This window comes from Peromyscus eremicus, chromosome 13 (assembly GCF_949786415.1).
Source record: "Peromyscus eremicus chromosome 13, PerEre_H2_v1, whole genome shotgun sequence".
Classification (NCBI taxonomy): Eukaryota; Metazoa; Chordata; class Mammalia; order Rodentia; family Cricetidae; genus Peromyscus; species Peromyscus eremicus.
The window spans coordinates 52,275,877-52,303,210 of record NC_081429.1 but is presented as its reverse complement, the minus strand read 5'-3'; the positions used below and the strand labels follow the sequence as shown (position 1 = coordinate 52,303,210).

The following is a 27,334-nucleotide window of genomic DNA, read 5'->3' as shown; positions in this document are numbered from 1 at the left end:
TTAGAAGGAAGGAGGCAGAGCGCCAATTCTTGGTGTCTCTCTGCACCACCCGAAACAGGGACAACAGAGCGTTATCTAGGGCTATGAATTCTATATTTGCTTAATGTATTTCAAGAACACCCTAAGACGTGAGTGTGAGTGTCACAAAGGCAAGTGACAAAGGCCTCTTTGGCTGACACGTCGTTTGGAGTACATGACAGAACATGGCCCAGTGTTCCCAGGCTGCTGTGGGAGGGCACAGGGCTCAGGGAGAAACCTCAAATGAGATTGCAGTGTCTTGTTTCCTGTGTCAGAGCAAGCCTCCAACGCTTCAAATATAAATCGACTCCATTCCTCCACCTTCATTTCACCTTCCACACAGAGGAAAACGAAGTTCCAACGTGTTAGTGAACCCCCACACACACACATACACATGCACACACACACACACACACACACACACACACACACACACACACACACACGAGAACAAAGACCACCACAGACTTCCCTCTAGGTAGGACAGAGCAGCCTGTTGAGACAACGGCCCTGGTGTCTGAAGGAGGACAAGTGTGACCCCGAAAGGAGACAGACTTTCCGGGTTTGGTCCTTGGAATTTGATACCCATGACTCTGCAGCCGCTTGACTCCAAGTTCCGGTCCTTCTGGACTAAAGCAACTGAGATAACAGCTAGTATTATGGGAACCTAATATGAAGCAACCCCGGTGGCTATCGGTTAGAATATCGGCGTTATCCAAGCCAAGGCACTTTGGAGGTCAAAGGGAGTCCATGATAGCAATACAAACTGGCAAGCTCACGTGGGACTTGGCCTGGGGAAAAGGGAAGGATATAGTCACCCATTACTAATATCTTCAGGTCATAGATGAGGTCCCTAAGGCATGGAAAGTAAAAGGCACTCAAACTCTGGACACATTTTACTGCACACCACGTGGCCTTTCTGTGTGACGTCATGAAGTACCGGATCTGGGAAGCGCATTTGTGTTCATTTTCCTGGGTAGTGGTTGTTGTAGCTTTGCTGGATATTTGACAAATCCCAAATGAAACGTTGACACAGAAACAAACTAAAACCTAGTTGGTGTGGCTAAACAGAGAAGAAGGGGTTTGCATTTTGCCTGGTATCCCTCTGAGCCCTCACATCTTCTGCAGTGGCTCCCAAAACTCCACATCAGCATCAGTACCACAGGGAATGGCCAGGGCCTGACCCTGGCCCAGATGTGGGGACAAACCCCACAAAATGTCTGAGGGAGGAGGGGAGCCATGGCAGGTGCTGGGTGAGAGGGAGGTCGTGCTCGGAAGGCATTGCCTTTAGTTCTCAGTTGCTCAGGTGTCCTCTCCAACCTGCAGAATGCCTGCCAGATCCTCAGGAAGCGCCTGGAACCCATCATCAGCCAGAACTCTAATGGTACCTGGGAAGAGTGGGTGAGTTCCCGGGGTGACTGCATCCTGCAGGGCCTCTCAAGGCCACTGGGTAGAAACACCTGTCCTGTGTTACACTGGGTCCTGCAGGGTCCCTTCTCCCCTGGGCAGCATGGAGCAGGGAATAAATAGCCCCAGTTGTCCAGGAACACACACCACCTGGCCTGCTTGTTAAAGTGCAGCTTCTTATTCAGCGAGCTCGGATGGAACTCGGGGTCTGCACCTCTGCCAACTCCGTAGCAGCCCCCACGCTGCTGGGCCATGCTTTAAGCAAAAGAGTAAAGGATAGATATAGATCTGAATCACACCTTGGGACATCTTACTGGATGGACACCTCGGTTCACTTGCAGAAGTAGCTCAGAGGTGGCAGATGCTATTCTTTTTTTTTATATTAAATGACTTTATTTAAGCAGTACAGCCTCACACTAAGCATGTATTTTAATTTTTTTGTTTTATTATTAATTTTTAAAAATTTATTTTACATACCAACCACAGTTTCCCTTTCCTCCTCCTGTTCTCTCTCCTGTCACCTCCTTTCTACCCCACCCTCATCCACTCCTCAGAAAGGGACAGGCCTCCCATGGGAGTCAACAAAGCATAGCCTATCAAGTTGAGGCAGGCCCAAGCTCCTCCCCTCTGTAGGTAGATGCTGTTCTCAAGGGCAGTTTCATAGATAGATGATTATTCTCCAAGGAAAGGAGAGCCTACCCCACGTAGTCCACTTCCAAACTTTGCGTGTAATGGGAGTCCTTACAGGAGAAGCTGGTGTAGGGATCCAGTACATTGAAACGTCCCTTCAGTGCCGATGACAACGGCAGCTGCTTTGCACATACACACTTCAAATATGCCTGAAGAACCCAGGGTGGGCGTTCTCTGAGTGCTAAGTCTGGCTCTCCTTTCAGAATAAACATTTCATGTGAGAACATGGCCCCGCTAAAAAAGCTACCAAGCCCATAGCATTCCATCAGGGTCATTGACAGTATTGACAAAGGGACACCCTGAGGGAGTTGGTGACAGATGGAACACGTTGAGTGACAAGATCATGTAACCTGTGATTTATCAACATTACCTCATTTTTCACTGTGTTCCTTTGAAACTTGAATGCGTGTGTGTGTGTGTGTGTGTGTGTGTGTGTGTGTGTGTGTGTGCTCATATATATGTTTCTGACCATAGTTGTTGCTCTGTTCTCAGGACAATTCCAGTTCTCCCGGGGTGGGACAGGAAGGTGGAAAGCCTTCATCAGATTTTGCTTGGGAACCCTACCTTTAAACTCCCACTAAAATTTACCTTTCATCCCTTTTCCATTGGTCTATAAGTGGATCCACAAACCCAGCAACTTAGCTTCTTCAGAGGAAGTCAGACAAGCCAGTCAGACTTCCCGAGCAAGCAGTGAGCACTCACCCGGCAGTATGCTCCATGTTCATTCTGCAGAGACATATTCCCAAGAGTAAGGGAAAGCGCAGTGGCCAGTGGGTATTTGCTTTCCTCCTTTGCCCAGCTGTGTGTCTGTCCCTTGAAAACGGTATTCCTCTTTTGCAGGTTAATGAAGCTTTTACTCAAAGCATTAGCCTCTCTGCCACGGGATACTTTAGGTAAGAGGTGGCCTGTGTCATCCTAAAGCTATTCTCTTTAGAACAGAAAAGAGCTTAGGAGATGTGTGTTCCGTTGTTTATATCTTCAATGTGATCTCTATTGCTTATTTCATTTTCACTGGAAAGTTTTCATTAGAAGTGCTATGTTATTATAAAAGTAGATAATTTTGAGATTAGTCCCAGTTTCCTAATTGCAATTTTATTTTATTTTATTTTATTTTATTTTATTTTATTTAGTTTTTCAAGACAGGGTTTCTCTGTGTAGTTTTGGTGCCTGTCCTGGATCTCGCTCTGTAGACCAGGCTGGCCTCGAACTCACAGAGATCCACCTGGCTCTGCCTCCCGAGTGCTGGGATTAAAGGTGTGCGCCACCACCGCCCGGCCCTAAATGCAATTTCTTATTCACACTACGTACAAATTATGTTATATACACATATTATATAACAGAGGTGTATATTATTATAGATTTCAAGGTTTCCTGCTAATGCTCCTTGTAGAGTGGACAGCTCAAGACATAGCGACATTAGCAAGTTTTTATATAGTCTAGCATGAACTTAATACTTATGCTTTTGGTCCTGATATTTAATAGGACCCAGGATTTGGTGCTGCTAAATACTCTTGATCTTCAGAAGTCTTGCCCTGCAGCCTGTCTCCTGTCATATGGGAGTCTCTAGAAGCCATGAGTCAAGCCAGAGCCCAGAATATTTCTATACAAATAGGATAAGAAGTTGTGCAAAGTAAGATAACAGTTTCTCAGACAAGGATGCTTGTCCAAATAGGCAGTAGATATCTCACCAGAGGCAACAGAAAACTAAGCCTGTTCTTACCCCATAAGCACATCTTTTATGATTTAGGCAGGAATAGTGGTGTGTTCTGCTAATGTCTAGCTCTGGTGTGTCTGGTGAGACACAGCTCATATTAAGGAAATCTTCAAGTGTCAGTCGCTCAGGGAAAGGGTGAACTTTAGAAACTGGAGTGAGAGTGCTCAGCTTTGTTCAGTCTCATAGACAAGACCATGGAAGACAGGGGCTCTCCCAAATGGGGGTTTTTAAGGGTGGTAGCCATCCTGAGGTACACCAGAAGCTAGAGAGGTGTGGGTTATGGTTATGGTTTTGGATATGGTTATGGTTTGGGTTTTGGTTGTCCATGTGTTTGCCCAACAATTATCCACTTATGGACATTTTAACTTTTTAGAATTGGGTTGTGAAGAATCAACCTAAGAATCCTGGTGAAGTACTACTATAAGCATATGGCCCACAACATACTAAGGAGAGAGTGTGTCTGATCAAATGACAGCATCAAATAACACCTTTCTCATATTGGTGGATGTACCAAAATATGCTGTGGAAGAACAGCTTGGAACAGCAGTTCCCGGATTACTTAGCTGCACTGCTTAAACCACACTAGAGAGATCTGGCCACCCCCTTTCCCACGGTGACATGGCTATAAAGACATGTTCATTAGCAAAGCGCTTTATAGTGGGTTGACGATTTGTGAGCTCTTGGATGAGTAGTGCCAGCATATATAAAAAGGTGAGTTGCTTATGTGTGGCTGGAGCCAAGGCCAGGCACAGAGCTTCTCAGAGCAATGACCTGTATTAGGACATGCAGTCTTACAAACACATCAGCTACTGCTGCACCATTCACCTGGAGGCACTTAGCCCTAAAGAGTTTACAGTAATTGAGTCTGCAGATTGTTCTAAGTGATCCAGACACAGTGGCGCACATCTGTAGTTCTCACCCTTTCAAGGCTGATCAAGAGTTTTAAGATAGCCTAGTGTAGCTTGAGGACAAATCTCTGTCACCTGCCAGTCCCACAACTGCTCAGACCCAACCAAGTAAACACAGAGACTTATATTGCTTACAAACTGTATGGCCATGGCATGCTTCTGCTAACTGTTTTTACATCTTAAATTAATCCATTTCTACAAATCTATACCTTACCACGTGGCTCGTGGCTTACCCCATCTTCACATGCTGCTTGTCATGGCGGCAGCTGGCAGTGTCTCTTTCCTCTGCCTTCCACTTCCCAGAATTCTCTCTCCTTGTCCCGCCTATACTTCCTGCCTGGCCACTGGCCAATCAGTGTTTTATTTATACAGAACAATATCCACAGCAGCCTAGGCTACACAGCAAATTTTAGGTTGCTTGTACTATTCAGCAAGACGTATCTCAAAAAGACCCAACAAAATTAACCTGTAAAAACAATGATTCAAGTGTGAGATAATTTTAGAGCAATCACAATGAAATAGAAACAAAACACTGCCGAGAGACGCTTCAGACTCAAGATTGAATTGTGAAGTTTCTTCGTGGAGTAAGGGTAGAGAAAGGAATGAGAAAGAATACACGTGTGCATATAGAAACCAATGCACAAAGATTCAAAACCTGCATGTGGTCAGTGAGTATAGATTTCACAGTGGCTTTAAAAATTGGGGCTTGGGGTATAGTTCAGTAGTAGAGGACTTCTCTAGCATGTACAAGGCTCTGGGTATAATCCCTAGCAACACACACATACACACGTACACACACACACACACACACACACACACACACACACACACACACACACATCTTATTTAAGGCAGTCACAGAAGAGCAAATACCAAATGATAACACTTACATGAGATTCCTTGAAGAGTCAAATCCTAAGGCTGAAAGCCGAGTGGTAGCTGTTAGGGAGAGAGGAGATGTTGTAAGTTTCAGTGTTTTGTTGATACAGAGTGTCACTGGGAAGAAGAGAAAGTTCTGGAAGGGATGGTGGCTATCTTTGTTTATAAGGGTTTATCTAATGTTATGGACCCACACGATGCCCAAATAAGTGATAAATCTCAGAAATAGGAATCTGTGGGATTTTTTTTCAAGCCAGTGTTTGTAAGTTGGCATGTTTAGCAGACTCTGCAAGATAATGAGTCCAAATGCTTTGGTCTCAGGTGAAAACTTGGCTACAGAGAAAGTATTTCAAAGCTGGAGAGAAAGGCTTGATCATGGGACCGAGATGTCTACCTTTGTGAGATAAAAAGCAGCATCAGTAGTAATTGCCCCTCACTGAAGAGAACAGACCTGGCCACATGAAAACAGTTTTAGTGACATGTTCACCCCAGCTCTTCTAGCTTTCACAGTTCTTAATGAGATTCTGGACCTTTTGACCCCATGACTGCTCAACATAATTTGCAAAGCAATGCTAAATCAAAAAGGTATTTGGATCAGGCCTCCTGTAACATCACAGCAGTAACTCCAGGACCAGAGATTGCTGCCTGCCTCCGGACCTGAGAGATGCTGTCCTTGAATTCATTTGAGCCTGGCCTCCAAAGAAAAGCACACTCCATGCACCGCTCTCCAGCCAACAAGGAATTGATTTTCAAAAAGAAAACCATGTGCACTTCCCTTTCTTTTCACAGTTGTGATCACTTAGAATGATGTTGGGTGTTGTTTTTGGTTTTGGTTTTGGTTTTTAAACAGTGTAGGTCTTAAAGGTTTTATGCTTGCTTAAAGTTAAAAGTGGAGTCACTTACTGAAACCTCACATGAAGTGCATGTCCCTCCCCCCTCGTGGTAGGCATGTCCCTTCTCCTCCAGGCCAAGTCCTTCGCAGGATTTTCAGAGGCTCCACATTCTGTGAATAATTTACCCCTGAAGCCACCTGGATTTCTCTCATTTTGTTTGTTTGGTTTTTTGGTTTTGGTTTTGGTTTTGTTTTGTTTTGTTTTTTTCCAAGACAGAGTTTCTCTGTGTAGCTTTGGTGCCTGTCCTGGATCTCGCTCTGTAGACCAGGCTGGCTTCGAACTCACAGAGATCCGCCTGCCTCTGCCTCCCGAGTGCTGGGATTAAAGGCGTGCGCCACCACCGCCCTGCCATCTCCATATTCTTAGAGACAGTCTCACTGACGAGCCCCTGTCCTGACCACTGGCTGTGTCTGTCTCAGGGGCTACCAAGCCGACATGGACTGGGAGAAAGGAGAGGGTGACATTTTTCCCTATTTTGTTTTTGGAGCCGCCTGTTCTGAGGTTGAAATCGATTGTCTGACCGGCGCTCACAAGGTAAGTGGCAAACACGAGTGACCATTGTAGTCAGTGTGTGTTGTGAAGGTGATGTGGCCTGCCTTCATTTGCATGTCACATGCAAATATTTACTAAACAGAAATTTTGGTGCAAGCAAGTGTTCATAGGGAATGAGAGGGAAGGAACAGGTGCAGGCGTGTTTCGATGGCGCTGGACGGCCCTTGGTGGTGGGAGCGGGAGGAGGTGAGAATGGAGAGCTGTGGTCATCCTGACCTGGGTGTTTGGACCTCTGTCCCATTCAGGTTTTCCCTTTCCGGAGCCGGGACACATAACTTCAGTTATGAATTCTTGGTCTCAGTTGTCGTCTGCCAATAACTGTAGAACAGAACTCTGCTTTTGTAGACCACTAGCATTTATACACATCTTTGAAATCAATGAAGAACCTTCCAGTCCCTTGCCTCATTGAGCTCCATTAAAAACTCCATGAGCTAGAAACTATTATTGATCCTCTCACTTGCCGATAGGAATATGGGAACTTTACAGGAGTTAACTGGCCAAGTCCAAGTGACCATTACTAAATGGTGCAGCAAGAACACACAATCAGAGATTTTCGCTCAATACTGTTCTCAACACATCACGGCAGTTTCAGGTTTTGCACAAAAGGAATTTAAAAACGAACATCCCCAAACAGCAAGCCACTGTCCGTTCATCCACAGTGTACCAATGTGCATTAAGGACAATTCACCCAAGAGCTGGATGCTCGGGTCCCTGTATGATAGACAAGGACCACTGCTGACAAGCAGTGTCTGTGGGAATTTAGAACTGGGCCTTGAGGCCTGCTAATTAAGGTCCCTGCAGTGTCTCCACACTGAGGATGGGTGACACTCTGTCCCGGGGTATGAAATCCAGCGTGACATGCCTGCTCTGTGGTGCCATACACTAGCCTAGTGACATTGGGACAGTGACATTCTGTAAGCTTTCATTCTCTGGCCTGTGGGGGCTGCTCTCATAGACACTAGAGACTAAAGCCTTAGATCAGCCACACTGTAAGAGGGAGGAAATCAGGCCAGGGCAGCCAGGAATCAGTTCTACAATGCAGAGGGGCTGAAATCCACTCTCACCAAAGTGATCCAGGGCTTCCCAAAACTGCAATGGCCACCTGGAACCCAGGAAGTGATCAGCCAGGAGCGCTGTCCCCTTGGGTTAAGGAAAACCCTGATCTAAACAAGGAACCAGATGACGACCATAAACCATAAAGGATACAGGAAGCTGCATCCTTTTCATCCCATTGGCAATAGAACCAGAAGAATGTGTGTTTGAGGCCAGCATGCACTATATAGAGTTCCAGGTCCAGCCTGGGCTACATAGTGAGAACCTGCCTCAAAAAACAAAAACATAGTATAGGGGATGACTTATTAATCCTAAAAGAAAACCCCCTGCCACAAATTTTCAACACAAAACAACATGCTTTTATAACCTCTACTACAATATTACTATTTTAAAATAGCATGCCATGTATTTTTAAATATTTAATTCTGATAATTTACTTTTTGTTGGTGGTGTTGTTCCAAGCACAAACAAAACACAAAGAGATTCTTTATTAAGCAAGGCAAAGAGATGAGGTGCCTGAATCTGAATTGAGCAGAAACAGCAGCAAACAGTTATGAAAGTATTAATTTTAAGAGGGAAAAAGGGGAGGTCTGTGTTAGAATGAGCTAGGACATGTTGGTGAGTTCTGATTGTGTATTTTAATTAGGTTAGTCAAAATAATACATTTTGGTTACTGGACCTTGATGTTTTGATGAGTGTTCTCATCTGTGTATATAATTTTATGGCCTGGTGTTCTTTATTTCATTGGCTGTCATGACCACTTTTCACATTATTACTTCATAACCATTATTTCAAGTGGCTGTATAATATTAGGATTGAGCAAGGTAAAATTTCACAACCTCAAATTTGTAGGAAGGTGGGCTCATCTCTGGTACTTGTGAACTTTAAAAATTCTAGCAGACTCCATGTCAACAACTCTATGGTCATGGCTTACTCAACAATACCTGGTTCGTATTTATCCCAAGGAGCACCTCTTAATTAATAACATATGGTATTCTTATGACCTTTACCAATAGTAGAACTTGGTCATGGCCTTTTAGAATCACCTTCTATGCCCTAATCAAAGAAAACATTTATTGTTGATAAGAGGAGTATATACAGCAATCACGTTTTTGTTCTCCACAGAACATCAGGACTGACATTGTTATGGATGGATCTTTCAGTATAAACCCTGCTCTGGACATAGGCCAGGTAGGCAATACCTTGTTGGTGAGGTAACATCCAAATACTTCAAACACTAACCACATTTTCACCTGCTCTGGATACAGGCTGAAGGAAGCAACTCTGTTTTCTGGGTATCACTAAATAGTTTGTCTATTCACTGAGATTGTTTTCACTCTCGTCTTCTTTTCATTGTCTTACACATAATAATCTATCCCAAGGAGTGGGAATGTAAGTGAAAGAGTGCACACTTCAAAGACAGGAGTATGAGTTCCACTTGGGTGTGTTGACTTCAAGTTGCTTATGAGAGACCCCAGTGAAACCACCAAGAAGAACACTGGTCCTGGGCAGAAATCATAGGTTTGGAAGTGGTTGGAGGGACAGTGGTAGTGGAAACCATATAAGCATCAGGATCACGAGAGGGAGAGAGAAAGAAGAGAGAGGAGAAAGTAGGAGTGAAGGAGCTTGAGGGCTTTAACTCCACAGGGAAGGATCACACGTGTGTATTCACTATGGTTTTAACGTAACCCCAATATTCAGTACATTACAATATGAACAAAGACAGTGTTTGAAAGTCTCTTTCCACACAACATTTGTAGACATAGTCCCCAACATTGATTTTTTTTTTAAGTTTTATGTGTGTGAGTGTTTTGCCTGTGGACTACATGTGTGCCTGGTGCCCACAGAGGCCAGAAGAGGCCTTTAGATTCCCTGGAACTGGATTACAGACAGTTGTGAGCGACCATGTGGGTGCTGGGAATGGAAACGAGGTCCTCTGGAAAACACTGGTTTTTTTCTTGACTCTCATTTTTGTGGAGCTAGATTCAACTCAAATAGCTTTTGAACTAAAAAATAATGATCAGATGACGTTAAAATTTTAGACTTTGGAATGAGGCAAAGGGCGTAGAGGTGATCTGATACAAACCCATTGCTAAAAGTATGTGCTGAAAAACTCTTCCCTGAGAAAGAACAGATCCAAGACCTGCTGTCATCCTCAGAATGGGCATTCTAGCAACGAGAAAAAGAGAGATCTTTCCATTCATTGAATGACTTGGGGGTACAAATAACTTGTTACAGGTCCCACAGGGGCATCAGATATCTGTTTCTAAAATCACTGCTATGCAAATGACTTATCCAACCATTAAAGATAAGCATTATTGTTTCTGCAACAAGTCCTGTTAGTTTTCTGAAATCTACCCAGGGGTTTCAGAGGCCGTTGTTCACACCTGCAGGCAGAACACGTGGAGCTAAGAGACCTAGACTCCAGAGGGAATCGGTCTTTTGAAAGATGACATCCTTGGCTGATGTTTGGAAAGTCAGCACATCATTTCAAAGATGACATTCATCCATTTCTGTGTCTCAGATTGAAGGCGCCTTTGTTCAAGGTCTTGGACTTTACACTCTAGAGGAGCTGAAATATTCCCCTGAAGGAGTCCTATACACCCGTGGTCCGAGTCAGTACAAAATACCTTCAGTTACCGATATCCCCGAAGAATTCCATGTGTCCCTGCTGACACCAACCCAAAATCCAAAAGCCATCTACTCTTCTAAGGTAAGTACATATGGTCCGGCTTCATTCAGCTTGCCATTTATCTGTACATGTTCCAAACGGTAGCCAAAGAAAGTGGACAGAGGCGTGATGATGTAATCGCTTTTTGGTCTTTTTGGTTGAGATCAAGTGTAGGAGTGATTATGTAGCTCGGTGGAGGAGCACTTAATTGGCATGCATAAGCCCCTGTGTTCTATCCCCAGTATCACAAAAGAAAAAAGGCTGGATTGACATCCTCCTTTGTAGCCAGGAGGTGGTGGTGCATGCCTTTAATCCCAGCACTCGGGAGGTAGAGGCAGGTGGATCTCTGAGTTTGAGGCCAGACTGGTCTATAAAGTGAGTTCCCGGACAGCCAGGGATAAACAGAGAAACTCTGTCTTGGAAAAAAAATAATAATCATCCTTTGAATAGTCATGGTGGTGCTTTCCACCTGCAGGACTGGAGAACTGGTCACTGTTTGTAATGTGTGGAAACCCTGAGAGGATGGGGGCGTGAACGGAGAAATGTAAATAAGGCCAAGGCGATACCTCTCAACTAAAGTCATTTCACACTTCTCACCCTAGATCACATTACATTTGAGCATGTTAATTTAGCGTATAACTTACTCACTTCTCAGCTCTGTAATCTGCCTTCCATCCCACCATGCTGTTTAAACAACTGTCCCCAGAGACCTCAGTGCTGCTGGGTGCAATGAAGGACCTCTCTAGCCCTTAACCTACTTGACTTTCATTGGATTTCTTCTACTGACCTCTCTCAGTCTCCAGGGGCCCACAACACTTGCCTCTCCTGTGTGCCTCTGCCTGCTCTTTGCTTTTTCTTACTGGTGATTCCTATTTCTCTGACCAACTTTAAATGTCTTTCTATAGATGCATAACCTTGCCCACTAGTAAGGAGCTAGCTGTGAGCATTGCGGGAACAAAGCTGTATTGCCCCCCCTTGTGTCTTACAGTCCCAAAGCAGGGGCTAAACATGAGAAACATATAATACGCATTAGATGGGTTGAACTGATCTTTGTCTTTCTCTATCCAAACCACATCTATGACTATCCCAAAAAATTATGCCATCCATTGGCTTCTGTGTTTATACACACACACACACACACACACACACGCACACACACGCACACGCACAGGCGCACACACACACACAGGCACACCCTCACCACCACCATACATATACACTCCACACACACCACATACACACATACCACACACCACACACACACACACACACACACACACACACACACACACGCACGCACGCACGCGTGCGTGCACACACACTCTCACCCTCAGTACCTTGAATATTGTGAACAGTCTAGGAGAGAATCATAAAATTAACTTACTAAACCACCAATTGTAGCTGGAGAGTTTCTCTTCGGGTCCCACCAAGTCCCCACAATCCCGTAGCCCACTTATAAAATAAACACACAGATGCTTATATTATTTAAACTGTTTGGCCTAATGGCTCAGGCTTCTTGCTAGCTGTTCTTATATCTTAAATTAACCCATTTCTATTAGTCTATAAGTTCTCGGCTCATGGCTTACTGGTATCTTCTCGTCATGGTGGCTGGCAGCATCTCTCTGCCTCAGCCTTCCACTTCCCAGAATTATTCTCCCTCTTTGTCCTGCCTATACTTCCTGCCTGGCTACTAGCCAATCAGCATTTTATTTATCAATCAATCAATCATCCACAGCAACCAATCACCAATTTAATGAAGTTTAATAAGAGACAATTTATAATAAAAAGAAATTTGGTGAAACACTGCTCTGAAATATGCATATACTATTTCTTGTCAGAAGCATTATCAATATAATTTGTCTTGTAAGCAACATAGAGTGAGGTGTAAACTCCTCATTCAGCCTTAACAAATGTCACAAGCTTAAATCTATTCCAGAGTAAGTTTCAAAGTAAATAACTGATTTTTGGTTGGTTGGTTTTTGTTTGGTTTGGTTTGGTTTGGTTTGGTTTTTCAAGACAGGGTTTCTCTGTGTAGCCTTGGATGTCTTGGAACTTGCTCTAGACCATGCTGGCCTCAAACTCATAGAGATTTGCCTGCCTCTGCCTCCTAAGTGCTAGGATTAAAGGCGTGTGATGATGCTGCCGCTGCCGCCGCCGCCGCCACCACCACCACCACCACCTAGCTAAACTAAACAATTTTTAGTTTCATAATTCATAAATTATGAATGACTTCATAAAAGGCTACTCAAGAACTAGGGGCTTGTATCACCACATGAGGTTTTCTGTTTTAACTGGACTTCACTAAAGGAAAATTAAGAAGATCACAAGTATTGTGCCAGAATCCATTTTTCATAGCATTGAAATAACCTGCTCTGGGAAAAGTCAATTCTTGTGAACGAGATGGCAGGAACCAGAGACAAGCAACATCCTGTAGAACTCTGTGCACATGTTTACAAGGCTGGGCTGCTGCAGACCCTGCTCGGGGCCATGAACATGGCCTGTGACCCTTGCACTTACCTCTTCCCAGGAGAATGTACCTATTCGTACCCAGAGGGGGAGATCAGGGGTGGCACACTGCCCTCCTGGATGGTGATGGTCTGTAACCCTGGAATAGTCCACCTGGTTGCCAAACTCGAGAGACTGTCACCTGTGCAGTTTCACAGCCAGGGGGAGCAGGTCACATGATATTTCAAAATCCTCACTACGCTCCACCTGTTAGGTGTTTATTTTCAACCAAGCCGAGTGTAGGTTAGAAGACACTTCTTGATGTAGAGCACTACCCATCATTTTCTCCTGGCTTCCCCTCCCTCCCCACCTTACACTGTCCCCATTAGGGTCATAGAAGAGTAGGAAGACCCTCGTCGAAAGGCTGGGCTTGTCAGGCTGTCCTTTAGCATAGTGTTTGGACCTCAGGGCATTTGTCCTCTGAGAGTCTGTAGCGTTTATGACCTCATCTGCACGTGTCGAGAGACTGAGCCTCCACACTTGTCTTGGGTGCTTCTCCACAGCCCAGCACAACTGCACATTGCTTCACAATGAGGGTACGTTCCAAGAAATCTGGGTTCGGTGACTCCATAGGAATGTCATAGCATATACCACACAAACTTAAATGGTATGCGTCGGTCACTTAACATGGTCCCTCTAGGTACCTGGGAAACACAGTAAACATGCTACACGAAGCTGCTGCCGATACGACACAGCATTCTGGTTCACAGTCAGCTTTTTAAAACAAATGTAAGTGTATTCTAAAATAGCAACAAAATAAGGCAAACATGAAACTAAAATACAGTTGTTGATTACCAAGTATTGTGTACTGCGTGTACTTGTATTGTTGTAGTTTTGTACAACCGGCAGAACAGTGTTCTGTCGAGATCAGCGTCCTCACAAACACCTGGACAACATGTGGTGCCATGGTGTCACCTGGTCATGATGTCACTAAACAATTATTGAGCTCCCTTATAAACATGTGGGACCACTGTTGCATATCCTGTCCATCACTAATCAAAATACATCATCAGTGTAGGACTATACCTTGGGTGTGTTCACCTAAGTCATGTGGTTGTTTTATGTCAACCAGGAGAAAGGGGGTGCCTTCTAAGGTGGTGAGGGAGTTCTGCATAATAAGGACGGGTAGAGACACCTGTGACATTGCTCAATACCAAACGGCAGGACAGGAGAGCTCATCCCGTAACCTGAATAGCAGGAAGAGTCAGGGCTTGATGATTTAATCTGTTCTGTGTTGCTGTATCAGAATACTTGAGACTGGGTAACTTACAAGGAACTTAGTTCAGTCTCAAAGCTGGCAAAGTTCAAAATTAACGAGTCACCCCTGGTGGTGACTTCTTGCTGCTTTATGCCATGGTAGAAGATACAGAATAAGAAGACCGGAAAAAAAAGGCCAAGCTCACCTTTATAGCATACCCACTCCTGCAATAACATTAATTCATTCATGAAGGCGGAACCCTGATGACCTAACAACCTCTTAAATGTCCTACCTTGCAATGTATAGAGAATGAGTTGTCAGCACATGACCTTAGGCAGACATGTTCCAACAACAGTAACCAGTAGACAACCAGTGTGTGGGAGACGCTGATACTAAACGCAGTAGGGCATGTTATAACATTTGGGAATATGACCCAATTCCTTCCTTATAAGTTACCCGAGTCCCGGTCTCCACATCTAAAATGTGACAATGGACGTGCAGGCTTTGTAGACCCGAAAGGTTAAGGACACTACCCGTGCAGAAAGTGTGGCAGTGATCTGTTCAAAGTCAGCTGAGGATGATGTTAGCTGCTGATGTCACTTAGGTATGTCAGTCACTTGTGCGTGGCTGTGACAGATAATACCTGGCAGAAAGGACTTAACAAAAGCAAGATTCGTTTTAAATCGTGGCTTCAGAAGATCTACTACATCATGGCAGGAAGACCAGTTCACAGTAGCCGGGAGGCAGAGAAGTAGGGGTCCTGACTCTCGGTTTCTTTTTTCCTTTGTCCCCTTCTTATTTTCTCTGACACTCGGGTCCACAGGATGGTGCAACCCGAGTTCAGATCAGCTCTCTCTACCCCTGGGTTAATCCTATCTGGAAAAGTATTCATAAACATATCCAAACATGTGCCTCCCCAGTTTTCTAGGTGATGCTAATCCAGTTAGGTTAACAATGAAGATGAGGCAATCATTCATTCTGTGCTGTTGTCTTAATAAGCAAGAGCTCATCCATGTCAGGTAGTCAGTCTTTCATCGAATATTCAATACCTGAATATGGCAGTTTAGCCTTAACCATGAAAGATACAATTCTTATTTTGGGTCAAGGTAGCGGCATTGCTCATCAAGGCTTTCCTGGTGTCCATGATAGACAATCAGTCATGTATTTCTGGCTAATTTAAGCCTCTTGAGGAGTCTTTGATCACCAAGTACGTCCCCTGTGGATTTGATGGTGGAAAGTCGCCAGCCCAGGATTGTGTGTATAGTCTAATTTCTCCTCATAAATTAAGGAAATGGGTATGGTTCATGTGCCAGGCTCTGGGAGTATGAGTACTTTCCTAGGGTGCAATTAACTCTAGAGTCTGGTATACTTAGATTCAGGGGGGAAAAGGTTATGTAGACTCTGGATTGATTCTAATGTCAATCTCTCTCCCCCAGACCTAGACACTCGGCTTTCTCGGGAGCATCCGGCTCACAGGTTTGGGGTCCTAAGCCATGTTGTCTAAGCCTGAAAAACTCCACTTGACCCAGTTCTGCCACTTATAGCCACCTAAGCCCATGCAGAGCACTCAGAGTACAGGGCACTCACTCCCCCAGTTTCTGAAAGGCATAAGTAGTCTAACACATGTGGGAAGACTTGCCAGCACATGAAGGAGACAGGGACGGCCATCTGCCATGTGATAATATTTGATGCAATGATGGACCACCTATACAAAGGCAAACCTGTCAGGCTCTACGCCTTGGTGATCCTGTAGCTGCCTTCTTTGTGCAGTTGAAGGACAAAATGGCTCAGTGACAGATTTCTCATAACATATCTCCATCGTCACATGTCACGACTATACAGAAACACAACCACAAGATCCCTTTGCCTATCTCCATCACTATGACCCATCGAGGACAAGGGGTTACAGCATGAGAACCTGATGGCTCTTCCTGCCAAGGAGACCCATCTGTTGAGGAGGGCAGACCTGAAGAGCTGACTGGACCAGTATATGTGGAACAATAACGTCCTCAAAGGCCTTGGATCCTCCTCCACCTCTCCACCAGCTAGTTTTCAGCATTAGTCACTGCTTAAAGGATTTCTTTGGCGTGTTATGTGAGTTAAGGCATACTTGATGTGTTAAGGCAACAGATTAACCACAGAGTACAAGGCTGGGAAGAAAGGTATATGATTCAGAGTAGAAATCCTTTGGTGGCTTCCCTTGAGTTGGCAGTAAGTCACAGCTCTGAACATGGCTTCCAGAGCCCTGCATAGTCACCCTGGCAATTGCTGCCAAGGCTTCTTTCTTGTACCATCCTTTCCGTGGTGAAGCTACATAGCTTTTTCAGTCCCTTGGGTGAAGCCACCTCTTCCCTCTTCCCAACACCTTCGCAATGTTGCCCTACATCAGTTCTCTAGACAAATAGGACCAATGGGCTCTTTCTGGGTATTGGAGCTACACGTATGTGCTTATGTTAGACGTGTGTTATGTATGTATGCATGTGTGTCGATATGTATATTTGCATGTAAATCTACATATATGTGTCTCTAAATCTATACACACAGAGAGAGATTTATTTTAAGGAATTGGCTCACACGGTTGTAGAACTGACAAATTCAAGATCTATAGGGTAGTGGGCAGCAGGCTGGGAAGTCAGGTGTGGTTTCTGTACTGATGCCCTGGGGCAGAATCGAAGCTAGTCATTTCTTTTATTTTTGTGTGTGTGTGTTTTTTTGAGACAGGGTTTCTCTGTGTAGTTTTGGTGCCTGTCCTGGATCTCCCTCTGTAGACCAGGCTGGCCTTGAACTCAGAGATTTCCTGCCTCTGCCCCCAGAGTGCTGAGATTAAAGGAGAGTGCCACCACTGCCCAGCACTGAGAGACTCTCAATGGCAGGCACCATCCACCATGGGATAGAGTCCACAGGCGTGCCTTGAAAAAGCTTTGACTCATCATAGTTCTCTCCGAACCTTGGGAAAGTGCTTGAACCCCTGCTGTTGACTTAATTCAGACCAAGAAAGATGAGTCCTTGGCACGGGCCCTTCTAAGAATGTCAGCCACTAACAAGCTGTTCCTCTACCTTCCTCATCCCTTAAAAGCCCAGTTGGCACAGTGGATGGCTTCATCAGCAACCACATGGTCCCCTTGGGCATGGGCATGCCAGGCCTTAGCCAGGCTATCATCATTTGGCAAGTGTAACCAGGATTGGGATTATTACCACCAGAATGGGGCTCCTTTGAGTCCCAACAAGCTTCCTAAACAAATAAAAACTGGCCCCGTAGCAGAGTTCAGGCCTGTTCTGGAAGGGATCCTAAGGGTGGTTGGAAAGGCCATCATCTTGAGAAATGAATGATCCCCAAGTAGGCTATTGTTTGGAAGAGGCAATCCAAAAAATACACGCTGAGTCCTTTATGGATTTGTAGAGCAAGCATTAACCACACCCCACCATGACCCAGGCACTGGGCACAGTTAAACACCCCAGATTCTGTCAGAGGGCCTACCCGCCTACCCAGGAGATTGCTACAAGGACATAAGGGCCAAAAGGGGGTGACCCCTTCAGAAGCACTGAGTCAGCTCAGGCCAGCTCCATGGTGTGTGTGTGTGTGTGTGTGTGTGTGTGTGTGTGTGTGTGTGTATGCATATGTGAATGTACGTGTGTGTGTGTGTGTGTGTGTGTGTGTGTGTGTCCATGTCCATGTGTCCTGCCCCATGGGTTGGCTGCCCAAGGCCAGGTTTCTAAAAGGCTTCTCATTTTGTCTTCCCCTCCCCAGGGCCTCGGTGAGGCTGGATTGTTTCTGGGCTCTTCTGTGTTCTTCGCTATTGCTGACGCTGTGGCTGCAGCTCGGAAGGAGAGAGGCCTGGCCCCACTGTGGGCGATGAACAGCCCAGCCACGGCAGAGTTGATTCGAATGGCCTGCGAGGATCAGTTTACGGACCTGGTATGGGACCCCGTCCATCTTGTCTGTGAATGTCTGTAACCCCTTTCATGGTTCTTAGCGCAGGGACAGAGGACATGGGTCAGTTCAAAGGTAATTTCACAAACCCCCACAAGCAGGATGCCTTCTTGTGGAAAATGGAAGTTGCTTTGAGAATTTTCGAGTAGGAAGTTATGGGATTCTTATATTTATAGAAGGGAATGTGGGTTTTAAAGAGTTAAAAATGACTTTTCCCACTTGGGTCCCAAAAGAACTGCAATAGACTATTATTCTTTCAACAGTACAGCAATCTCCAGCCACAATCCACCCCCTCTACCACTTATGCAGGAAGAGGGGGCTACTCGATATCACGTCTTCAGCCAGGCATTACCTGCTGCTGTAGCTGTGAGCCACATGTGGCCACAGAGCCTAGAAACTAGCTTAGTGTAGACTGCCGTGCACTGTGTGTGCTGAATCCACACCACATTTTAAAGATGGCTTGGTGAGTAACTTTTTATTCATATGATGAGAATGGTAACATCTTGGTATATTGGGTTGCGGCTAACTATAACTAAAATTAACTTTACGGAAGTATCCTCCTGTGGTGATATTTTATTTGTATTCTAACAAATAAAACTTATCTGGGGATCAGAGGACAGAGCCAGCCACTAGATTAGACGTAGAGGCCAGACAGTGGTGGCACACACCTTTAATCCTAGCATTTGGGAGGCAGAGATCCATCCAGATCTCTGTGAGTTCAAGGCCACATTGAGAACAGAGCCAGGCATGGTGGCACACACCTTTAATCCCAGCACTTGAGATCTCATATCTTTGCTTGGGAAAGACAAGTCTTTAATCCCAGGAAGTGGTGGCAGGAAGCAGAAAGGTATATACGGCATGAGGACCAGGAACTAGAAGCTTTTTAGCAGCAGTTCAACTGAGACTCTCGGGGGTGAGGACTCAGAGGCTTTCAGTCTGAGGATTCATGGAAACAGGGTCGACTGAGGAGTTGGCGAGGTGAGGTTGGCTGTGGCTTGTTCTGTTTCTCTGGTCTTTCAGTTTCCACCCCAATACTTGGCACTGGGTTTTTTGTTAATAAGATCATTTAGCAATTCATTTTACATCCTCTGATGACCTAAGGTCCTCCAATCAAACCTCTCCCAAAGGCTTAATACCACATGTATGCACTGGGGACCAAGCTTCCAACACATGAAATCTGGGGGTAAGAGCCACGTGTAAACCATAGCCACCAATTTCACTTCGGTAAATATGAGTACTAGAATTTTTTTACCTTTTAGAGGTTATGTTTGTTTGCTTGTTTGGTTTTTGTTTTTTAAGACAGGGTATATGTCCCTCCACATAGCCCTGGGTGTGCTGGAACTCACTATGTAGACCACGTGGGCCTCAAATTCAGAGATCTGACTGCCTCTGCCTCCCTAGTACTGTGATTAAAGGTGTGTGCCACCTCACTTGGCCCAGTACTTGGAATTTTAAGAACGTGTGTGGCTTCCACTCATGGTTTTCTGTGGGGCTGTTGTTGCTTCCGTGCACAATCCCGTATACATCTTGACTTCAGGAGAAAAGGTCAAGACTGAGAGATGTTGGCACGTGTGGTGCTTTGGAGGCTGTAGGGAGCCAACGAAGGAGCGCAAACTTTTAATTGCTTTAAAAAAAAAATCTTTCCCAAGTCCAAAACTCAGGAAGGAGAGGGAACTAGAAAGGAAGAGAGGAGCCCTAACACCTTGTACACCCCTCAAGCAGTCTTCCTCCCGGACCCCTTCCAGTGACCCCGCCCACGTCTTCCTTGCTGTCATTTCATTCGTCCTCTGGATAAGCCCCGCCCCCACCCCCACCCCCACCTGTTTACCTGGTCAGCTCAGCCTAGCAGCTGCGTTCAATACACCCACTACATGCAGCAAGGCATTGCGCTAGGCTGAGACAGCCGCAGTAAACAATGCGCGTTCATGCTCCCAAGAATCCAACGTCTAGCAAAAGACAGGCACAGAAACGGGGATTCCTATACAAACCCTCCATCACTGGGAACTACACACTCAGGTGGCGCAAAGATGACCTGTGAGCTGTTTACCCATCCTTTGTCCCCAGCTGGATGGCAGACTCCCTGAGAGCAGGGGGCATGTTCTGTTTCTCTTGCTCCTATCATTGAACTTTATAAAATGGCCAACTAAAGTGGTTGGGGTTCCTAGCTTTGAAATCAGATGATTGGGTTCAAATCCCAGCTGAGCCACTCACTACATCTTCAAAAGAAAGAAAACACCTGCGTACTTGTATCCCTCTGAGTAGGAAGTGAACTTGGGTTTAATAGTGGTTATCACTGTACTGGCTCATACTGAACAAATGTTTTGAGGATCATTATATTGGCCATCTTGTTATGCCCCCCAAAAGGCTCGAGTTTCTAGCCTTATGTGGTCTGATTTTCTTAACCTCAACTTCATAACGGAGAACTGATTGAAGGAAGCATTTTAACTGAGTCACGGTAGCAAGCAGGGACAGGTGCATGGGTTTGGCCAGGATGCCACATAAATACTGGCCCATTATCTCAATATGGTGTCAGCTGAAATTTCTCTATGCCACCACCATACTTGTACAAACCTGAGTTGATGAAAACAGATTCTAAAACGCATATGAAAGATGTTTAGTATAGTCTCTACTAAAGGTGTACCAAGCCAATCACAATTGGATTACCGGGTGTGTGTGTGTGTGTGTGTGTGTCCAGGTACCTGTATGTGTGTGTGTATATTTAAACTAAGACTCATTCCTCTCCAAGAGTAAAGATAAAAGAGAGATCAGGGCACAGTGAGATGCCTATACACATTTTATTTAATTCTTATACGTACCTTTAAAATTGTGACCAGGCACTGACACAGATAATCATAACGAAACCTCCACCTCCTGGGACTTAGAACATAATGACATAAGGTTGAAAGGAAAGTGACGCAGGAAGAAGGCATCAGAGTAGACAGGGCCCAGTGCAGTCCTCCGGAAGGTGACAGAGAAAACACCAGCTAACGGGTGACAGTGAGGCAGGGGGATGAGAGGGAAAGGAGGCCCAATGCGGGGAAGTTAGAGCACACACAGGGCAAAGGAGAAAAGCATCAGAGGCTGTCTTAGAACACCGAGAGTGTGGTTTTCCCAGAGGGGAGAGTGCGCAGAGGGAAATCCTCAGAGTAAACCAGGACAGGAGCCTGAACTCCCACACACGGTCATAAACGTAAATTCGCTTCTTCCCCCGGGCAGGCGGGCCTTTGAAGGTAATGTGATCATGGGAATGACATACTCAAGGAAGTAACCCGATAGACACTATAACATGAATTAGCTCGAGAGCAAACAGTTGGGAGCTGCTGTGATCGTTAAGAGGTGACAAAGACTTAGCCAGGTAGAGCTAATGGCATTTGAAGGCGAGGCAGGGTCACACAGTGCCTGCCACTCTATGGAGGTGAGTTCCAGGTTGTGTTCAAGGTTGTGCTCTGGATGAGTGGGAAGGCCGCACTGCCTCTCACAGCAATAGGCAGCCGGGAAATCCTTCAAAGGAGAGTGGCGAATTCGCTTTTAGGCTTGCAGCCGAGTAATCGGTTAGTCAAAGGATTTTGCTAACAAGCGATTACCTCAGGACTGACTAGAGAGCAGAATTCCAGACAGATTTATGAGTCATTAGTGCAAACTAGCAATTAGAATCGTGAAAATAGATAAAATTCACCTGTGGGTGAAATGGTAAAGAGGGGAGAAAGAAAATGGAGAAGAGAAGAAAAAGGGAAGGAGAAGTGAAGAGGAAAGAGAAAGGAGTGAGCCAGGTGGGCTTCATGGGGGCACCAGGCGGGCAGGCAGACCTGAGGCAGGAGCGGCAAAGGGCAGGCTCAGCCTTTGATGGAGAGGTCCCCAGGTCCTGTGCACCCTGGACATGAGCACACCTAACCACAACTCTGAGCAGAGCAAACTACTGGCCTGAAAACCACTCCGCCATACCCGTCCCAGATGAAGGTGCCCCAGACTCCAAGAGGCCTTCGCTCCCATGCCCCCCAAATCCAGCCGTGCTCCCTGGTTCTTTCCTTCCCTGACCCACAGTCACTGTTACAACAAGGATGGGAATGGAGGCCTTTGTGGACAAGGAAAGTCACTTGGGAGACCGAGGCAAGAGGATGGCCATGAGTTAGAGGTCAATATGTATATAATGAGGTCCGGGTCCTCCTGGGCTACACGACAAGCCCCTATCAAAGGAGGAGGAAAAGAAGAGAAAAGAAGGAGGAGGGAAGAGGGGAAGAGGAAACCAAGGAAAGGATGGGGGGTGGGCGGGGCCTCGAGGGCCTCCTATTGACCTGGGAGAAAAGACACGCAGGGGTCCAAACGCCCACCTGACGGCCACCGTGAGCCTGGTGGACTGCTGCTCACTGGGCCCTGGCTGAAGCAACGAGTGGTTTTGATCCAGGTTCCCTGGTGCCCAAGCTCTGCCTCCAGCCAGGAAATCTGCGCTTGCGAGGCTGGTGAACCCTGGCACCCCCGACAGGCAAGGCTCAGGTTCGCCCTGAATGCTCCCACTTGACAATCTGTACACTCGGCTCCCACGAGGGATGTGCTAGTGTTGTTTTAACCCCCTCCCTCCAGACAGATTTTGTTTTTCACCCACCTGTGGCGAGTGGGGGCTTGGGGGTGGGAAAGGGGGGAACCCTGGGTAAATCTCATAGGAATCTGTGTTTTGACATGACATATTCGAACAGGTGCATAGTTGACTTTGCAGCAATGTGTGTCTAAGTCCACTGATGCAAAGATCTGCTTTTCCAACCGCAGCAACAAAACTATGTTGCTATCTTTGAAATAGAGCGGAGTCAAAACCCTGCCAGTGTCGGATGAGGACTGGATCACCAGCAGCCAGCCTTCCCATAACAGTGGATTTGCTACAGCAAAAGGGCTGTGCTGCTTTCAGGGTGGGGGTTTACAGGGAAGGAAGGCTGAACCTAGGATCAGGCAAAGAGGTGCATCGGGAGAGGTCCAGGAGCTGCTGGCTAGCACAGGTACCTGGATGCATTGCTAGAATTACTTAGACACTGATTGAGCCCTGTAGCAGCAGATCTGTGTGTTTTACAGCCTTGAAAAATCAGTGTCCCGATTACATCCCACTCACTTTCCAAAGCAGCAGAACAGGAATATGCAAAACTAGAACTCAACGCCCCACCTTGAAAGTATCAGGAGTGAGTGATGTGGAGTAGACATCGAAATTCTGCTGTTGTCACACTTTCTTCAGCAGCACACAGAGAAAATTCTGCTCTTGCATGTGTGCAACAAGGTCACTATCATCTTTCACTCTTATCTGTTATCTATCATCTGTCTGTCATCTCCATCCAGCATCATCTGTCATCTACTCACCTCTCACCTGCCTCTCTGTTGACCCACCAACCCCAGCCTCTGTGGAGGTCAATTCTTTGTCTTACTCCTTTGCATGACATATAAAAGAAACATTTAAAGAAATAAAATGGCTTTTAAACTAATTACGCTACAACATTGTCAGCTTACACTTTTGATTTATTGAGAACCAACAGGAATTTAAGGGAATTGTGGGAAATTCTACTTTTGTAGAGTAAAGATGAATTCACATCTCTGGTCAGTTTTGACTTGCCTGAATTTAATGAAGTCCATTTACCCACCTGTAAATTATTTGGATAAAGGATTGTTTAAGAAAACACCTGATGACCTAAGTGTTAAGTTTCAAACCCAGAACAAACAGCTGAGGTGCCCATTTAACAGATCAAAGCAGACCTGACTTCCAGGTTCTCCCAGCATCCCTCAGTCCCTACCTATTACAGGGTATGATGGCATACCCAGTCCCTTACCCAGAACTCTCCAGCCCAGAGGCTGCTCTTCCCCCAGAGGCTCTTCCCATATAATCCAGACATTTTGGTTCCCCGCCCCTTTTGTACCTTTGGCCTCCTGCCTGCTGCACCTGGTTCCTCTTTCTCCTCTCTCCCTTCCCTGCCCCCTCTCCCCACATGGTGCATCTCAGTCTGGTCATGTCCACTCTGGACTCTCCTGGATGTTCCTGCCTCTGACTGTGTCTCCCTTTTATGTGCAATCAACTTTTTCTCCACCGTACCTGTGAGCAGTCCTAGCCTTCCTCTCCTGTTTTCATGCACTAAGTGGAAGTTCTGTTTCCCTCTGCGGTCATCATTTCTTCTCTTACTGCACCTTTAATACCTCTTCTGTTCCCACTTGACACTAGCTGCTGCTTCTTAAAGGTTACATCTTTTTGAAACCGAACGAGGTGACTTTTTCATGTCAGATTGCTTTCGTACTAACTGAGTTTTATTTCTGCTTCCTTTAGCAAAAACCCACCAAAATAAAAGGCCCTGCTTTAAACTTGCAAAAATCTTTCTTGGTGGGGTGTGGGGCAGGTCACTGAGTTCTATGAGTGAGCCCTTCACTTTGCAGGCCGTTGTTGAAGAGGCTGTCTACATTTTCAGCAATCACCACGCACAAATGTGATGAGTGTGACGTGCTCAGGGAGTACTCTCTGCCTCTCAGTTTCTTTTCTGTTTCAATTTTGATGAACATTTACTTCCACTCACACTGAAGAACTCCTGCTTCTGGGCTGGTTACAGTTTGCCTAAGTTCATAAGACCTCATATCACCAAAGTCATGGACCCGGATAGAAGATTAACTGTGGAGAAAGTGCATCTTTCCATTATTTGACCATGGGGATGCCCTGTGTCTGGGGTTGTATGTGAAGAAAGCACATCTTTGACCATGGGGATGCCCTGCATCTGCAGTTCTATCTAAAAACACTCCATCAGTTCTCTCCAGAGGTGCCAGTATTGTGTACATTTTGTCTCTGCTTTATTATTATGTCAAAGAACTAGATTTTTTTAAAGCCAAAGTTACTTAATTCCTGTTGAGAAAGAGAAAACATATTCTTATACAAGTTAAGCAAATAATTTGTGATAAATAAATAGGTTAAATGTCTTTTTGAATAAGAAACTATTTTGCCACCAATTAGTTATATGAGTTGTTTTAGGTGGATTTTTTTCTTTTGTTTTTAGTTTTTTATTATTTATTTATTTATTTATTTATTTATTTATTTTTACTTTTACTTTTTAGGTTCCACACATGGATTCTAAATGCTGTAAGCCATGGTCCATCCCAGTTGCCTAATGCCTGGGGTTCAAGCACAAAAGCAGATATTCAGATGGATTTAAAGCTTCAGCAGGTTACTAGTATAAACATCTGTGTCTAAAATACATAGAAAATTGGGGGCAATTCTTAAATTTTCATATTTACAAAATACCTTGTAATCTGCAATCACTCACGCGCACTATAAGCAATGATGTTTGTGGAGCTCCAGCCAAAGACAATGTTTAATTCAATATAATAAAGAGCACTTTCCACTGTGTGAAGAATTTCTATGCTGAGTGTACAGAGAAAATGAATGTCTAGTCTAGGCATATGTTCCTGGAGGGGAAAAAAAAACCAGAGAAATGAGCAGGATTCTGTGGCTGTTTTCCTACAGTTTCTGAAGTTCCTGACTTAAGATGCGGTGTGTAAACCGACTTGGTTTTATTTATCACTCTGGATTAAATGTGGAGTTTAGGAACTGACAGTCTCTGGTGACTATGAAATGAGTGTTCACTTATTATTTTAATGCACAAATTTGTTGGAAAATCATTTGATTTTTTTTCTAAGGCTCTCTGTTACCAAGATTCCCTGAGATGTTACATATGGTGGCGTTACCTCCAAGATGAGCCATGGGAGGAGAATTTGAGGGCACTGTGGAAGCAGCTTTGGGATGCCAAAGCTGTGGTGGCATCCGGCTTCCCCAAAACAAATCTGTGTTGAGGTGAAAGGCCCAAATAACTGCAATCGGTGTGTCCCTGAATTAAGTTTGGAGGGCATGAGCACTTCATATTTTGATATTCAGAGCCTATTTAAAATTGTCTAGTCTGGAATATTCTAGCATGTGAATAACCCACAGCAGCAGACTTCATTTGTACAGTTTTTATTGTTACAAAAGTTTTAGTGGCTGTGACTTTCAATGGGCTGATTTTATACATGGCATTCTCTTAAGGACAACCCAATAAGTCCTACCTGAGTCCCACTCATTCCTCCTTTCCATTTTGGGATGCCTCTCCTTCCTATATACACCACTTACAACACACGAACAGCTTGTGTGAGGGCCAAGTGAACAGACGGAAGGATGGATGACAGTTCATACACTACATGCTCTCAGAACTTCCTGTTAGAAACTCAGTGATAAAAAACACATGGCCATAACAACAGGACCACATCACTTCCCAGTTAAAAAGCATTTCACATCTTCCACTCCCTTGGAGTCTCAAACCACACCCCGAACGTTTCCCTCAGTATTCTTAATCTCGATCTGTAATTTGTATTGACCCATTAATTACAGTTGTCCATTTCTTGAAGGCCGGCACTGTGCCTGTATTTCACAAGCATTCACAGCTAGACAAACCTCGCAGAAGTAAATACTATCCAGCTGATGGCCAAGAAGTTAAGAGCTCCCAGGACAAAAGCATCGACATTTGATGACAGAAGAGCTCTTAGGCAGGAAGGACTAGGAAAGTGAGTTCCAGGAAGGGGCTTCTACAAGAGCCCAGGTATGGTGGTTTGAATGAAAATGCTCCCCATAGGCCCATAGGAGTGGCACTATTAGGAGTGTGTAGAGGGGTTACAGCTCCGATAGAAAGATATCCTGGTGGTCAGAAGCCAAGGAATACCGATAGCTCTTAAGGGAAAGGTATCTAACGGAAGTGTTACAGCTCTGTTCCAATGGGGGACTGTTTCTCCAGCAACGTGTTACAGTCCTTCCTCTGGCAAAGGTTTCCTTAATGCAAGTGTAACAACTCTGCTCCAGCAGGGGAGGGCTTCCCCAGCCAGGTTGTTACAGTTCTGCTCAGCTCCCCCTGAGTGTAACAACTCTGCTCCAAGCAAGGGAA

The 27,334-nt window shown here is 45.2% G+C and overlaps 1 protein-coding gene across 3 annotated transcripts in view; it reads left to right on the top strand.

Annotated features, from left to right (window-relative positions):
• The window catches only part of LOC131923683 (aldehyde oxidase 3), a 94,145-nt gene extending 68,361 nt beyond the window's left edge, over window positions 1–25,784 (top strand). For all 3 annotated transcript variants that reach the window (XM_059278818.1, XM_059278816.1, XM_059278817.1), the window contains 7 exons: window positions 1,345–1,419; window positions 2,956–3,008; window positions 6,929–7,043; window positions 9,240–9,305; window positions 10,639–10,827; window positions 18,237–18,404; window positions 25,482–25,784. In XM_059278818.1, coding sequence (XP_059134801.1) covers window positions 1,345–1,419; window positions 2,956–3,008; window positions 6,929–7,043; window positions 9,240–9,305; window positions 10,639–10,827; window positions 18,237–18,404; window positions 25,482–25,535 — 720 coding nt within the window. In that variant the 3' untranslated portion in view covers window positions 25,536–25,784. The remainder of the gene's footprint in view (window positions 1–1,344; window positions 1,420–2,955; window positions 3,009–6,928; window positions 7,044–9,239; window positions 9,306–10,638; window positions 10,828–18,236; window positions 18,405–25,481) is intronic.
• The last annotated feature ends 1,550 nt before the right edge of the window (window positions 25,785–27,334 follow it).